Here is a 14251-nt window from a genome sequence, read left to right on the forward strand (position 1 = left end):
GGGAGATATATATTTAAGGTTTATTTATTTGAAAGGTTGAGTTATAGAGCAAGGGAGAAAGGGAGAGCTCAAAAAGTGAGATTTTCCATCTTCAAATGGCTGCAACTGCCTGGGTTATGCTAGACAGGAGCCAGGAGCTTCCTCTGGGTCTCCCGGATCCGGACAGGGGCCCAAGGGATTGGGCCATCCTCTGATGTTTCCCAGACTCATTCGAAGGGAGTTGGATCAGAAGTGGGGCAGCTGGGACTGGAATCTGCACTTGCATGGATGCCAGCATTGCCCGCCGCAATTTCAGCCCCAGTGTATGTTTTCCTTTCTCTTGGGGTCCTGGGGATGAAATTGCAGGGTCACTTCTGGAGGCATCGCCATCCTGGTGTCCCTAACAGGAATCCTATCTACGTCTCCTTCCACAGGAGAAGGTTCTTCTTTGTCTACATTCTTGCCAACGCATTATTTGCTTTTTGAACAGACTAAATTATATAATTTTATGGTAACTCTTGACTATATTTTAAGAGTTAATTTTGCAAAGCGATTAGTATGTATAAACAGAAATAAGAAATAGCTGTTGTAAGTGTATTTATCTCCTCCTGTGTTCTTGGGCCGTTTGTTTTTATGAAATCCTAATAAGCTCCTGTTCTGAATAAGTTTGTATATTTTTTCTAAAAACAGATGGTAGCCAGAACACAACCAGGATCTAATTCGGATAATGTTATCAGTTTTGTTTATTTGTAGTTCTCCTCTCCCCCTTCACCCCCCACCATGAAAAAAAAATGGTTCAAGAGATTAGGAAGGCGAGTGAGATCGTGGTAGGGAGGGGTGCCAATCGTGTGGGATCAGGTTCCACGGAGCGCCAACGTGCGGTGGTGGTCTTTTGTTGCCCCTGCTGTGCTGTTAATGCCGCTCTCAAACCAGCTGTTCTGCATCCATTACAGAAGATTTCACACAGTTCTTAGAATTGGATCAGCTTTCTCTCTTTTATAAAATCTGCCTGTCCTTACCCAGTGGCTTCCTTCCTTTTCTGGTCTTATTCTGCTGCTCCTTGGGCTCCATGCTGTGTCCCCTCTGGGACTAGGGGACTGGACAGGGAAGAAGTCAGAACAGGCATGCTTCACTTCCAGACACGTAAAAGCCATGACTGTAGTGGTGTCAAAAGCTGTTTCTTGGAGGGATGCCTTTGTGGGAGAAAAAGGGGAAAAGGTTGGATGGTTGGGTAGAGCACTTTGCAGAAGGGAAACTGAATTTTAGGTATGTTGGCTGATTTTTCCTTTCCATGTTTGAAATGCATACGTGTTGGTTATAAGCTAGTTAGTTAACTAATGGGCTGGACATTTTGGTTAATGTTCCCCGTGTTGTAACATTGCTACAGCATTTGAGACCACAAAGATACCTTGTTTCTTTCAGTGTCAGATTGCCTCTGGGAATATTTCTAGTGGTTGTCATTTTTTTAAGTAGGAAGCAGTCTGGAGGAATTCAGAGGGAGATAGGGAAAATCAGAGTACAGATCACAAAGGATCAGTTCTGTTGGAGTCCCATAGCACAGGAGTCAGCTCACTCAGGAGTAAAAAGGTGTAATTTGAACTTCTTACCGTTTAGGCTTGTTTGAGTTATGATTCAAATTGAGGATGTAGGAGGCCTATTAACCGTTGTGTCTTTATCTGGGGACTGTTGAGTGATGTACAGTGTTTAATGGTAGAAGAAGACAAGTTTCTATGTTTTCTTTTTCTCTTCTCTTTCACCTGCTAGAGCATCCTGTCCTGTGAGCATGGAAGGTGCTTTTCCTAACAGCTGATCATGGCCATAGAGTTAGAGATCATTGTCAGATCATGGGCAAGAGTGGAAAAGCCATGAGATCCTTCACATTGGTTGCACTAGACAGTGGGGATGGATCAGAGACGTGGGACAACTTCCTCTGACTTTCAGCATGATGAACTCCACGGGCCTGGGGTTTACACCACACTGTGCTTCTTAGGCCCGTGCTTGGGGAGTTAGTGGTCTGGAACACTTCTGCCCTCTGCAGCAGTCATTTCATGAATGATTTGTAGACCCATGGTGAAGACCAGGATCTGGGAATGATGACGTACCTGAAAGCTACAGATTGCTGAAATACACCTCGCTTTGAGAATGTGTGGTCTGTAATACCATTAGCAGCTCCTGCAGGCCCATGTCGGGACCTCCCCTAACTCCAACACTGTCTCTGGTGGGGAAATTAGGTCTGGGAGTTCTGAAGTTGAATGGCAACAACACATTTCCCTGGAATTTCACAGATGCGTCAGCTCCCGTGGGCATGGACAGTTGTTCTTGCGGCTGCCTCTCTAGAAAACAATCGCCTGTCATTGTTCCACAGCCAGCAGAAAAATGCTGTAAATCGGGGAACCTCGAAGCATGTATATGCAGTGCTCACAGCTGTCTGCTGCCAAAGCCTTGGATTCGCCTCTGCAGTCGGGCTGAGCAGATGTGGGTCTCATCACTTCCGTCACACCAGTGCCTGAGGCCACCGTGTGCCCATCAGAGCAGCCATGAGCCATGTTCAGGCTTCGTCTTTAGAACCCAATAAGGTTGTTCACAGTGACTCCAACGCCTTGTAGCTTTTGAGATGAGGGAAGGTGGCTGAGGAGCTCCGCTAGTGTGGCCCTGGCAGGAGCCTCTAGTACCCACCCACGATGTGGGACACTCCCGGCCTCTAGACCTGGGAGCACTTTGGAAGAGGGGCTGCCATCCCTTGTTCTGTGTTCGGTTCCCCCTGCTGAGAACGGCTCTCTCTGCAGGGGAGAAATGTTGGCTTACGTCCTTTATTCCATTTCTAAATCCCTGGTGCAGCCTCCAGCTCCTAGCACTGCCTCATTCCCCTGTCCTGGCACTCAGGCCCCTGCCCATCATGTGGTTCCTGTCTCTGCTCCCATGAGCTCTGTGTACTAACTCTGTCCAGTTCTGTCTTCATGGTTTGCAAGCATTTCTGGGTTGAAGGAATGTACAGCAGACAGATCTTGTGTATGTATTCTTGGTTGCTGGCATGCAGACATCAAAATTTGGTGCTCTTTTTTTTTTTTTGTTTGACCATTCTGCTTTAAAACAAAACAGAGTTCTGGCACCACGGTCACACCACCAGTCTTGGTGCCCGTCTCCCTGGTTTGTCAGCTGCTTTGAATTGTGCTGCATGGGCCACTCCCTCCTTTCTGTGCGCTTTAATGACAGGGGAAATTAGATCTGCCCCAGGTGCACTGTATCTGGGCTGACCATACTCCAGGGGGGTTGTTGAAATTCACAGAATTCGTACTGAGGGATCTGTTTTCAATCATTCGGTCCACCAGAGGGAATGGTTTAAACATTGCTTCAGTTTGACTCTAGGACATTGTATTGCTCTAGAACAGTGGATTAATCGGGATGACCTCCAGACTCCAACGGAGAATTAAATAGTGCGGCATGTCAACAGTACTGAGGTCGAGAAACAGGTGTTAGAACTTAAAAAGCCACATATCCTCTGATGTGGGTTTGAGTCTCCAGAATTAAGAAAACCAGCACCTGATAAGTAAGCACCGAGTCTCTTATTTCCAGCAACAACGAAGACTGACACTGAGAGGAAGGTACCCTCTGAGTCTCGGGTACTCCAGGATGCTGCCCACTGGCAGTGAGGTGGCTCTCACGCCTGGGGCATCTGCACCGTCACAGCTCTTCCCAGCCGCGTGCTAAACCATCCAATCCTGAATGTATGCAGATGTATGTAGCCACATCTGTTTAGCTCACCCATGATTAGATTAGCTGATCTCTGGGTCTTTAAAGAGCAGCAGATTGGTTCCAGGGATGAGTGATGGCTTTGTCACTAGAATGCTTCGACAGTCTAGAACTGGGGCTCTTGTTGTAGAGCAGGTGAGACTAGCAGGTGTAGTGCTGTGTCCTGATACCGATCAGACCGAGCTGTGTGTTCAGTGAGGGTGTTTTCTTTGTGGTGAATCTCATCGGAGCATGCCACACAGTGTGGAAAATACCTGTAAGCCAGGATCAGAAACCTTCTGTGCAATGGGCTAACACATCCATGAGTAGGCATCCTGAGCTCTTGGAGTGGCTTCCTTCTGCACTGGAGGGAACAGGAGTCCCAGCATCAGTCGAGGAATGGGCAAGGCTGATCCGGGAATCTCTGATTATCCTCTCAGGAGCAAGGCCACTGAGCACAGTATTAACCATGTCACGGTCTGCCACACCCTTGTCCTTGTATGAGCGTGAGCAAGGGTCTCGTGTGGTTTCCTAGCCAAGGTTCATATAGAGCAGAGACCTAGTGGATTCAGTGTGGATTGTCCATTCGAATACAGCATCTGATGCTTGTGTATAGTCATAGAGCTTTTTGATCTTAATTTTGATTGACATTGTCCTCAGTTATGGAAACATGTTTGGGTTTTGTCTGTTATGGAATGGCTAAGAATATGCATGTACAGTTGAGATACATCTAGGCTGAGAAATCGGCTTTTAATTATTTATTTTATTTGAAATAATTATGCAGAAAAGCAAATAGAGAGATCTTCTGTCTGCTCCCCAAATGTCTGCTAACAGCCAGAGCTGGGCTAGTACAAAGCTGGGAACCAGGAGCTTCTTCCAGGTCTCCTGTGTGGGTGCAGAGTCCCAAGGTCTTGTGCCATCTTCTGCTGCTTTCTCAGACCATAAGAAGGATTAGAAGTGGAGCAGCCAGGACGAGCAGGTGCACATATGGGCTGCTGGTGCTGCTGGCGGAGAATTAGCTTACTATGCCAGTGCAGTGGACTCCCAATTTATTTTCAAAAACTGCTCCTAGTTTCAGTTTGGCTTAGCTCTGGCCAATACAGCCATCTGGGGTATGAACCAATGGGTGGAAGAGCTTTCTTTCTCTCATTTTCTCTATAAATCTGGCTTTCTAATAAAACTAAATCTTTAAATAAAGACAATAGAATTCGATATTATCGAGCTGTAATGCTCTACAGTTTGGGTATTACTGGTGCACAGTGGTTCCTCTGTGTCGTCGTGTAGCCATCACCACAGTCTGATTTTACAGCAGCTTTTGTCACCCCGTGGAGTTTCTTTCCCCCAGTTTATTCAGTGTCCCTCCGAGCCCTGGCCATCCTTTCTTCCACTTTGTGTCTTCAGATTCATGTTGCCCCAAAATTTCACACAGATGAGACCCAACAGTCTAGCTGCTCATGTCTGCCTCCTTTCACTTTGCACGACACTTTTGTGGCCGGTGAACCCATCGGAGATCTTTCCTGTCGCTGCAGTTCCACTGTATGCACTTGCAACATTTTGTTTGTCTTCGTAGCAGTTCACAGACCTTTGAATTGTTTCCAGTGTTTAGCTGTTATGAATGATTAACATAGCCATGAATATTTGCATATAAGACTTTGTAAAACTGTCTTATGAATAGGTATATCTTCAGAAGTTGAATTGTTGGGACATTGGCCAGTTTGTATGTGGCTTTTCAAGAAATTGGTGATCTCTTTTCTCAAGTCTTTTCTAAAGTGGAGGTATCCTTAGATATTTCCGCAGCTTTCTCTGCATCCTCACCACTGTCTGGGAGATGCAGTCTTTTCTTGGATGCCAGGAAATCATTTGTTGGCATGAGAGAACGGGGCCTCACTTTTCAGGATGGGGTGGTATTACTTGCCTTTCTGTCTTACAGAATTGCTCTAAAGATCAAAGGAGATGAAAATGTATAAGCAAGTGCTTTCTCTTCCAAAAATGTTCCTGGTCACTATGTGTAGAGAGGTTTTCTACTGCTAAGTTTAACACTTCCATGTTGAGTTCAGAGACTAAGAAGAAAACATACTGAAGTTTTAATGAAGCCTGTGTGTGTTGGGAACAAGCTTCTACTCAAATGGTTAATCTTTGTCCATATGCTGGCTTGCCTGTACTGGATATTTAGTGATCAGCTTTATTTAACAATAACGGTGGTCTGCAGATGGTGGGCTGAGTTCTCTCCCGTCCACCTTGGATGGTCTGGTAACTCTCAGCCTGTGACTCCCTTCTCGAGCGCTTGGGGGAGGTCTCTCAGACCTGCGCATATGTTTTCTATTCGAAAGGACTGGAAGTAGGAAGACTGGGGGCTCAGACAAACCGCCACCAACAGTCTGTGTGCAAAAATACCCATTTCAGTGGTTTGACTTGACAGTTCTGATTCTATGAAAATGGTCAGCTCTGTTTGGAAGAACAAAGGGAGTGTTTTGAATTGCGTTTCCCCTGCCAACTTGCACAAGGCAGCTGCTGACAGTAGACCTAGCAGGGCCTGGCCACTGGGCTCTAGAATGGAAATCTGGTCTGGATTTGTGAAATGTTTTATCAGCAGCTCTTTACACCTGTTGGGCCAGACCTTTGGACTTTGGAAGCTGAGCTGAGCCTGGTGTTTGATGGAGCCACACACTTTGTCAACAAAGGGCTCTTTAGTAAGGTCAGCCAAGAAGGGAAAGAACACAGTGACTCCCAGTTACAGAAGCTGCTTGCCAGCATGGAAGCACTCGGTGTGGGTCCCTGGAAATCAGGAGGCTTATATTAATTGTCATGACAACAATGTTGATTTGGTAATGTGGTGTAATAAAATTTTCATTTTAGTCCTACTAAATAGGCAGTTTTAATCAAAGGGAAACAGTACAGTCCAGGTCACGGTCATTGGTCAGTGGGATTCATTAGACTTTTTAACCTAGTGGATAAAAGTTCTCATCATACAAAGACTTTGGAAGTTTCCATTGGTGTGGGTGTGCATGTGTGTATGGAGGGTTTTCAAGTGTTGTGAATTAAAAGCGAGATGGAAACCAATTGTACAGCCACTTGGAAATATTTCAGATTATTTCAGAATTTTTTCAGATTATCTGGTTTGGATATGGGATGAAAGTTGGGAGAACAGCTTTAGCAGATGCATGGAGTTATGGGCTGTTTGCAGCAGCTGTTTGCTACTAACGAAGTCGGGACCAGCGGGCATTCGTGAGGCTCCTCCCTCCCCTGTGTTCCCAGCATCCCAGCCTGGTGCTGCAGTCAAGCATGTGACCAAAGTGGAAATGGGAGCTTGGTCCCCGTTGGTATTCGTGTGTTACTTAACCTGGTGGGCTTCCGGGATCAAAAAAAAATGTATGTGTGTATTAGAAAGACGGAAGAGAGATGGTTCCCTCTGCTGGGAGAGGCACACAGTTGGGCTTGGGCCAGGCTGGAGTCTCACTCTCATTTCTGATGTTTTCTACTTTGACGGCCCCTCTCTGGGAAGGGTCGAAGGACAGTGGTGGGCAAACCGTTACCCTCCCCCACCGTGTGCTGCAGTGGGTGAGACTGATGGTGGGGAGGGCCTGCAGCCGGGTTGTTACCGGGCGGCTGTTTCGCCTTGCCTCAGGACCCTGCCGCCCTGTCTGCGAAACGAGCCTGCAGCAGTGCTGGCCTGGGCGTTCCAGCCGAGGAGACCATCCTCATGGGTTGGCTGTGTAGCCGGGTTTCAAGAGCTGGCATCTTTTTCGTCTCTCCGGCGGGTGGGACGGACTCTGGTCACACCAGGGGATGGTACATGCTGTGGATGACGCGTCAGGAAGATTTCGTTCTTTACTGATTTAATAAATTCATGTACTTTTCAAGGAGGTTTTTTTTTTTTTTGATGGAATGTGGGATTCGTGGTAATTTTGAAGGTGGTGTTTCACTGCAAAATGTGATCTATACTCATGGTTAAATGCTCCTTGTTTCATTTGCAGGGAACACGAGTCTGGCTGCGAGAAAGTGGCCAGCATTTTCCCAGTACTGTCAATTCCTGTGCAGAAGGAGTCGTCGTCTTCCGGACAGACTATGGTCAGGTGAGTCAAGTTCCTGTGCTTGTTGAGCTCCTCATCCTGCCTTGTGGATGGAGCCCACGGCATGGCTGCCTCCAGTCCTCACACACACCCAGAACGTTTTTATGAATGATAAAAACACGGTGGGAATGTCTTGTGTATCTTGTGTGTGTGTGGTTGGTGCAGCACGGCTCTCCTAATAGGAGTTTAGCAGGTGCTCCAGCCAGGCTGAGGGAGAGGATGGAACAGTTGTGTGGCTTCCTCCCTGGCTGTCTCTTTTCCCTTTTTCAAGGAGTCAGATGTTGAAGGAGTTGGTGTCCTTATTGCTTCCTGTTTAAAATTCTCAACTCTCATAGTACATTGACGCCGCTAAACTAGGGTGCTGTAGACAAGTGACCTGGACAGCTAGGAGTCTGGTCAGATTCTGGAGACGGGGAAGTTCAGCAAAAGGCGTGGGGCGATCCTATGTCTGGCGAGTTGTGGTCTGATGTGTTTGCAGAACGGGCTCCGTGAGGTCTCTTCGGAAAAGGCACCAATCCACCCATGCTGACTTGACCTTCACAACCCGATCATTTCCCAGAGGAAATGCTTTGCCTTGGGGGAAAGGGTTTCAGCATCTGAGAGGGGAGAGACCTTCCCTGGAGCCCAGCGAGCATTGAGGGAGTAGGGAGTCCTTCTCACTTTAGGACTGATGAAGCCACCTGGCTGAGGCTGGCTCGTCACGCTCACCAAGCAACTGAAGGGGTTTCTTCTGTGTGTGAGGCTGCACTGCTAAGGACTCCGTCTTCTGCAGCCGAAAATGAACGACAAGTGCTGTCACTGAAAAGAAATGCATGTGTCCAGATGGACCCGCTTAATTGTGTTTAGGCAACTGGGAGAGGTTTGTTTTCCTTAGCACAGTGAGCTCGCTGCCCGAGAGATGCTGTGTGCGCCTAGCGGTGCCTGGCCAGGCTGGCAGAAGCTCCTCCTGTGACAGCTGCTCGGTCCCTTGGCCTCAGAGTCAACAACCTGTGGATCCTGGCTGGCCCCTGCCAGTGGGCAGCACTCAGTGGGGAGTGGGACGGACTGTCTAGCTTGATAGTAAGTCACCTGTTTTTTAAAGATTTAGTTGTTTGAAAGGCACAGTTCAAATAGAGGGAAAAACACAGAAATGGAGAGAGAAAGGGAGATCTTCTGTCTCGCTGGTTCACTTCTCAAATGACCAAAGCCAGGAGCCAGGAGCTTCATCCGGGTCTCCCACATGGATGGCAGGAAGCCAAATTCCTGAGCCTGCTGCTGCTGCTTTCCCAAGCCATCAGCAGGGAGCTGGATCAGAACTAGAACTGTTGGGACTCAATTCTGCACTTTTACAGGATGGCTTAACCTACCGCATTGCTGGATCTGAGTTCTGCTTTTTGACAGGATTTAGATTGTGGGTGAACAGACACCAAGCCAGAATAATCTGTTACCTAAGACAGCACTTGATTTTGACCTCAAATCTTGTGCCATCTAGTACCTGGCGATATAGTATCTCCATGCTTGCTTCGTGGTCTGCGTGGGAACTGCAGGGTTTAGAATGTGGAAAAAGAGAGACGAGAGTTAAAGAACTGGGCCCAGACTTGGATCAAGAATTGGCAGTGAAGGGCAGATTCTGTGGCACAGTGGTTTAAGCCACTGCTGGGAATGGGCACATTCGATATCAATGTTGGATGGATTTCTGGCTCCTCTACTTCCAACAGACCTCTTTCTAATATGTCTACAAAGGCATCTGATGATGGCCCACGTGCTTCAGACCCGTATGGGAGGGCTTGCCGGGGTGCTGGCTGTGGGCTGGCCCAGCTCTGGTTGTGTAGGCTCTTAGATCTGTCTGTTCATATCTTAGCACTCTGCCTTAGACATAAATACATTAAATATGTTTTAAGCATAACTTGTCAGTGGTCAAAAGACCAGTTTCTTTTTCTGCTGACCCTGCTTCTATCGTAAGTTCACTGTGGACATACAGGAATAGTCACCAATGACAGGTTTGTTCATTGGCCCTGGTACCCAAGGCAGGCACATCTGCAGCTTAAACCTGTGCAGGATTTAGATTCTGGAAGGGATGAGGGTCACAAGTGTGGAGTCTCCCCGTGCCCTGAGATCAGGTCCCTCTACGATGACTTCTCACATGACTGGGAATTTCAACACAGTTTGGTATGTAAAGGGTTTTAAGAATTGATCTTCCGGGCCCGGTGCGATAGCCTACCGGCTAAAATCCTTGCCTTGAATGCATCGGGATCCCATATCGGCATGAGTTCTAATCCTGGAGGCCCTGCTTCCCATCCAGCTTGTGGCCTAAGAAAGCAGTCAAGGACGACCCAAAGCCTTGGGACCCTGTACCCGTGTGAAACTCAGAAGAGGCTCCTAGCTCCTGGCTTCGGATCGGCGCAGCACTGGCCATTGTAGCCACTTGGGAAGTGAATCATCAGACGGGAGATCTTCCTCTCGGTCTGCTCCCCCTGCTTTATATCTGTCTTTGCAATAATAATAAATAAAATTTTTAAAAAACAAAATAATCTATCTTTCAGGGAAGTGGAGAAGGAGTTTTAGTGTTTAATGGGTGTGGATTTTTAATACTAGGAGGTGAAAAACTGGTGAAAATGTTGGTGATGATTGCAGGAATGTGCTTCATGCCGTTGCGTTGTCCCCTGGAAAAGTTTGTTGATCAGTTTTATGTTAGTGTGTACATTCCAGTGTATACACCGATATGTATGTTAGTATCTATACACACACACCATGCTTGGGCTCAAATGGAAACTGCTAAATAATTGCCAAGTGGATGACAGCATCTTTAAAAATGATTGTGGTGACATTTTTGTGATCCCCGAATATAACCTCTCATACTCCAAAGGCAATTGACTCAACTCTTGGTGTAATTTTCACTGACTGGAGCCATGCACCTGCACCGTCCGCACCCGTGAGCCGCCGGGGCCTTGGAGAGGTTCAGAGCCTGACAGGCTGGGGACAGGGAGGGGGCTGGCTTGGGAAGGTGTGCCTGCAGACACCTCGGGGTTGTGGTCACCTCGATCAAGAGCCAGAGAGGCTCGCTTGCCCGCTGACCTGCTCGCTCACTCAGCCAGCAGCGCTCCTGTGGTGGAGGAGACCGAGATGAAGACGGGGAGGAAGGTTTTTGGGAAGGCTGCTCTCTGAATAGTGTCCTTGCTTTTCCGTTCTCTGTCATCCCTTCCTGCAGTCATTTCATCTCAAGTGTGACCGGGGCTTGAGCTGACTGTGTCATAATTCTCAATGGATTAAAAAATCTATTTTTCAAAATCCTGTTTGGTGTAGGAGACCAAGCAGGCTGTACAAAGCTAGAATCCTCAAGTGGGAGCTCGGGTACCCCGGGATGGGGCGGGAGATGCCCAGGAGGTCGCGCCAGCTGCTGGGGTTCTGTCTCTGAGCATTTGCGAGTTCCTCAGCTGTTCTTGCTTTTTGGCAGGGAGGTGGTTTTAATGTTAATATACAATCCCACTCCCCTCTGAACTGCTGTCAGCTGGTGTTAGGGATGCGGGGACCAGAGAGCTCCCATTTGACCTCGGCTTGTTATCCTCGCTGTGCAGTATCTGCAGTTGGAAACGGAAACCAGCGGGAGATGCATGTGCATGCTTGGTTGAAAAACCTCCCAGTATGGCTCCAGAGGCCCATCACAGGGAGGCAGGCACGCTCCCATGAGACAGACGAGCTGTCTTCTTGGACAATATGCTCTGGACTGAGTTTTGAAGAAAAACTAATTTGAGAAGCATCATGGCTCTGTAGAATGCGGATACAGCGGAGCTCTGCTCGCAGAACGGGGCACACTTGGGAGTGAGCCTCATCATTTGTCTTCTCTGGGCCATTCAAGGAGTGCACAAGCAGTTCACTATAGCACCCTTCAGGAATGCTGCAGAATTGAGGAATTCCAAATTAGATTCCACATCAAGAATTTGAACTATTTTGTCGCATTTTTCTAGAATCTAATTTGATTGCCCTTGACACAGTTTAGAGTGATACCAATTTGCCTAATTGTATTTTGAAGGGGTAGTTAATTTACCTCAGTAAACTTAATCAAGGGAATTATAGGCTGTGCTAGTTGTCTTGGCCTCACATAGGGTCTCCCAGAATACTCCCTGGCTGGAGATTTAATTGCCCCCATATACAAGAAGATACCCTCCAAGCCCTGCTCTTTAATTTGCGGCAAGTGTTATTAGACTTGGTTTGCAAAGTTATTCTTTGCACTTTATTAATCTGCAAAAAGGCCATTACATTGCCTGATGCTTTCAGGTTGTCCCCACTGAGAAAGTTGGAGTTCTTCAAGACACAAAGGATGCAGGTCCTTCCGGTTTGGCTCACTGGAGCTAATGTTGCAAGCCAATTTGGTGAAACCTGATTGATGATGTGTTAATTAACTTAGTGACTTTCCATCTCACTTTTTGTCACCTTCATGCTTTCTGCCGTATCTGGCTGCTTGGCTGTTGCTTTATTTCTTTCCTGGTTGGCCTCCACTGATGTCTTTTCATCCCCATTGGCTGACATGTGGCTTGGGACAGCCTCCTTCTGGATACCCCATGTAAACACACCAGTCTGGCGTGGTAGATGCTGGAGAATGGACAGTGTGCAGCCTGACAGGTGCACTAGTTCTAAAGAGACCTTGTACGTGACTAGGAGTTGGATAGCTGGAACACGAGGACTTCATCTTTACGCAGGCAGAGGCCGGATCTCACCGTGGGCACACAGGTGGGTCCTAGGTGTTCCTGGGAGCCCAGCAGCTCGAGGAGCTGCTTTCCAGGCTTTCCAGGCCAAGCCAGCTGTTGGCCGAGTGGCTGCCCAGACAGGCAGTGCAGGAGGGAGCAGGGCCTGACGCTCCAACTTCTGCATGGCACCCACTCTGAGTGAGCAGCAGGAGTGGTCGCTGCCAGGATCCCCAGGGAGCTGCAGCCACTTGAAGGACAGAGGAAACCAGTGTGGAGAGACAGCAACACCTGTGACGGTGGAGAAGGAGTGCGGGAGCAACAGGGAAGGTGCAAGAACTCCTTAGAACAAAGCAGCACTCGGAGTCAGGGAATTCAGGGACAAAGGAGATGGAGTCTTTCTGTCTTTTGAAAATTAACTGATTTCAAAGACAGAGCAGAGGTGGGGATGGGGGCGATCTTGCTTTCCGTGCCGATGCTAGGAGCTTGGAACTCGGTATAGATGGGTCTCTCATGGGTGTGGCAGAGAGCCAGAGCATTTGGGCCATCTTCCTCTGCTTTCCTAGGTGTGCTAGCAGGGAGTTGGATTGGAAGTGGAGCCGCCAGGACTGAGCCGGATGCTCATACGGGATATCCGCCTTGTAGGCAGCAGCTTCACCCCGGTACCACTGGTCCCACGACAGTCATGAGTCCCATGCTGTGACACTGGTGTTGCCTGTGACTGTTCTATCCTCAGCCACCCTTAATCTCCTTTTTGTGAGTGGAAAGGGAAGTATTTTCCTTTAATGGAAACATTCTACTCATTTTTTTCTCCTCAATAGGAAATAAACAATATTATTTGCATTTTGGCCGGCCCTGCCCTTGCATGTCTGAGGTCTGTTCGTGCCTCTAGCTGACTAACTCCGGGGTTCGATTGGACCATATGCCATTGCCGTGTGCAGCGGTCGGAGGCGTGCATTGGCAGTTACGTGGTTCAGGCTCACCGCATGTGAACGGCCTTCTGTTTTAACTTTGTGTTTTAGGTCATTGTTGATGTATCTGTGATTTAAAGGTGAGGTTTTTCTGGTGGTTTACAGGAAAGTCAAGCCAAGTCTACTTGGCCTTACAGTCCACTGGAGAGGCAGAAGCCTGCCCGAGGCAGCACATGGGGCCCTAGCTCTCAGGGCACCACCGCCAGCCATGTCCCCTCGCTGTGTGGGCGCAGGAGCTCACGGCTGCAGCATGTTTGTGGGGATCTCACTTTCCAACAAGTATCTGCAGTATGTACTCAAATTTGGGTTGAAACCAACATGAGTGAAAACACACGATTCATGCTTTTGAACTGGAGCGTGACTTTTTTTAAGCTGATGCGTGTGTGTGTGTCCTCCTCCTGATACACCCATTTTCCCCATTTTCAAGGGTTCAATTCAGTGGCATCAGTTGCATTCATACTGTTACTGTTGGGTTCCTCAAGTTCTCTCATACCGCAGGCCGCACCTCTGAGCCCGGAAGCAGTCAGGTCCCATACAGTGCAGACTTGAACTAATTTTTTTTCTTGGATACCTTTTCTTGTGCTGCTTTGAAAAACAATAATGGGGTGGACATCAGGTTCAGTGGTTCAAATGCCACTTGGGACACCTGAATCCCATTTCACAGGGCTCGGTTTAGGTCCCAATTCCTGCTGATAGACCCTGGGAAGCAAGTGCCTGACTCCCTACTGCCTCATGGGAGAAAGGGGTGGAGTTTTAGAGGCTCCAGGTTTGGCCTGGCCTGGTCTGGTTGTTGTAGGGGTTTGGGGCGTTAGCTTCACATCCCTACTTTTGTTTGGTAGTC

At 48.1% G+C, this 14251-nt stretch overlaps 1 protein-coding gene across 1 annotated transcript in view; it reads left to right on the forward strand.

The window, feature by feature from the left end:
• The window catches only part of MYO10 (myosin X), a 201656-nt gene that overhangs the window by 35747 nt on the left and 151658 nt on the right, over positions 1-14251 (forward strand). The window contains exon 2 of the mRNA XM_004583754.3: positions 7683-7781. Coding sequence (XP_004583811.3) covers positions 7683-7781 — 99 coding nt within the window. The remainder of the gene's footprint in view (positions 1-7682; positions 7782-14251) is intronic.

The sequence above is a fragment of the Ochotona princeps genome, chromosome 23 (genome assembly GCF_030435755.1).
Source record: "Ochotona princeps isolate mOchPri1 chromosome 23, mOchPri1.hap1, whole genome shotgun sequence".
In the NCBI taxonomy this organism is placed as follows: Eukaryota; Metazoa; Chordata; class Mammalia; order Lagomorpha; family Ochotonidae; genus Ochotona; species Ochotona princeps.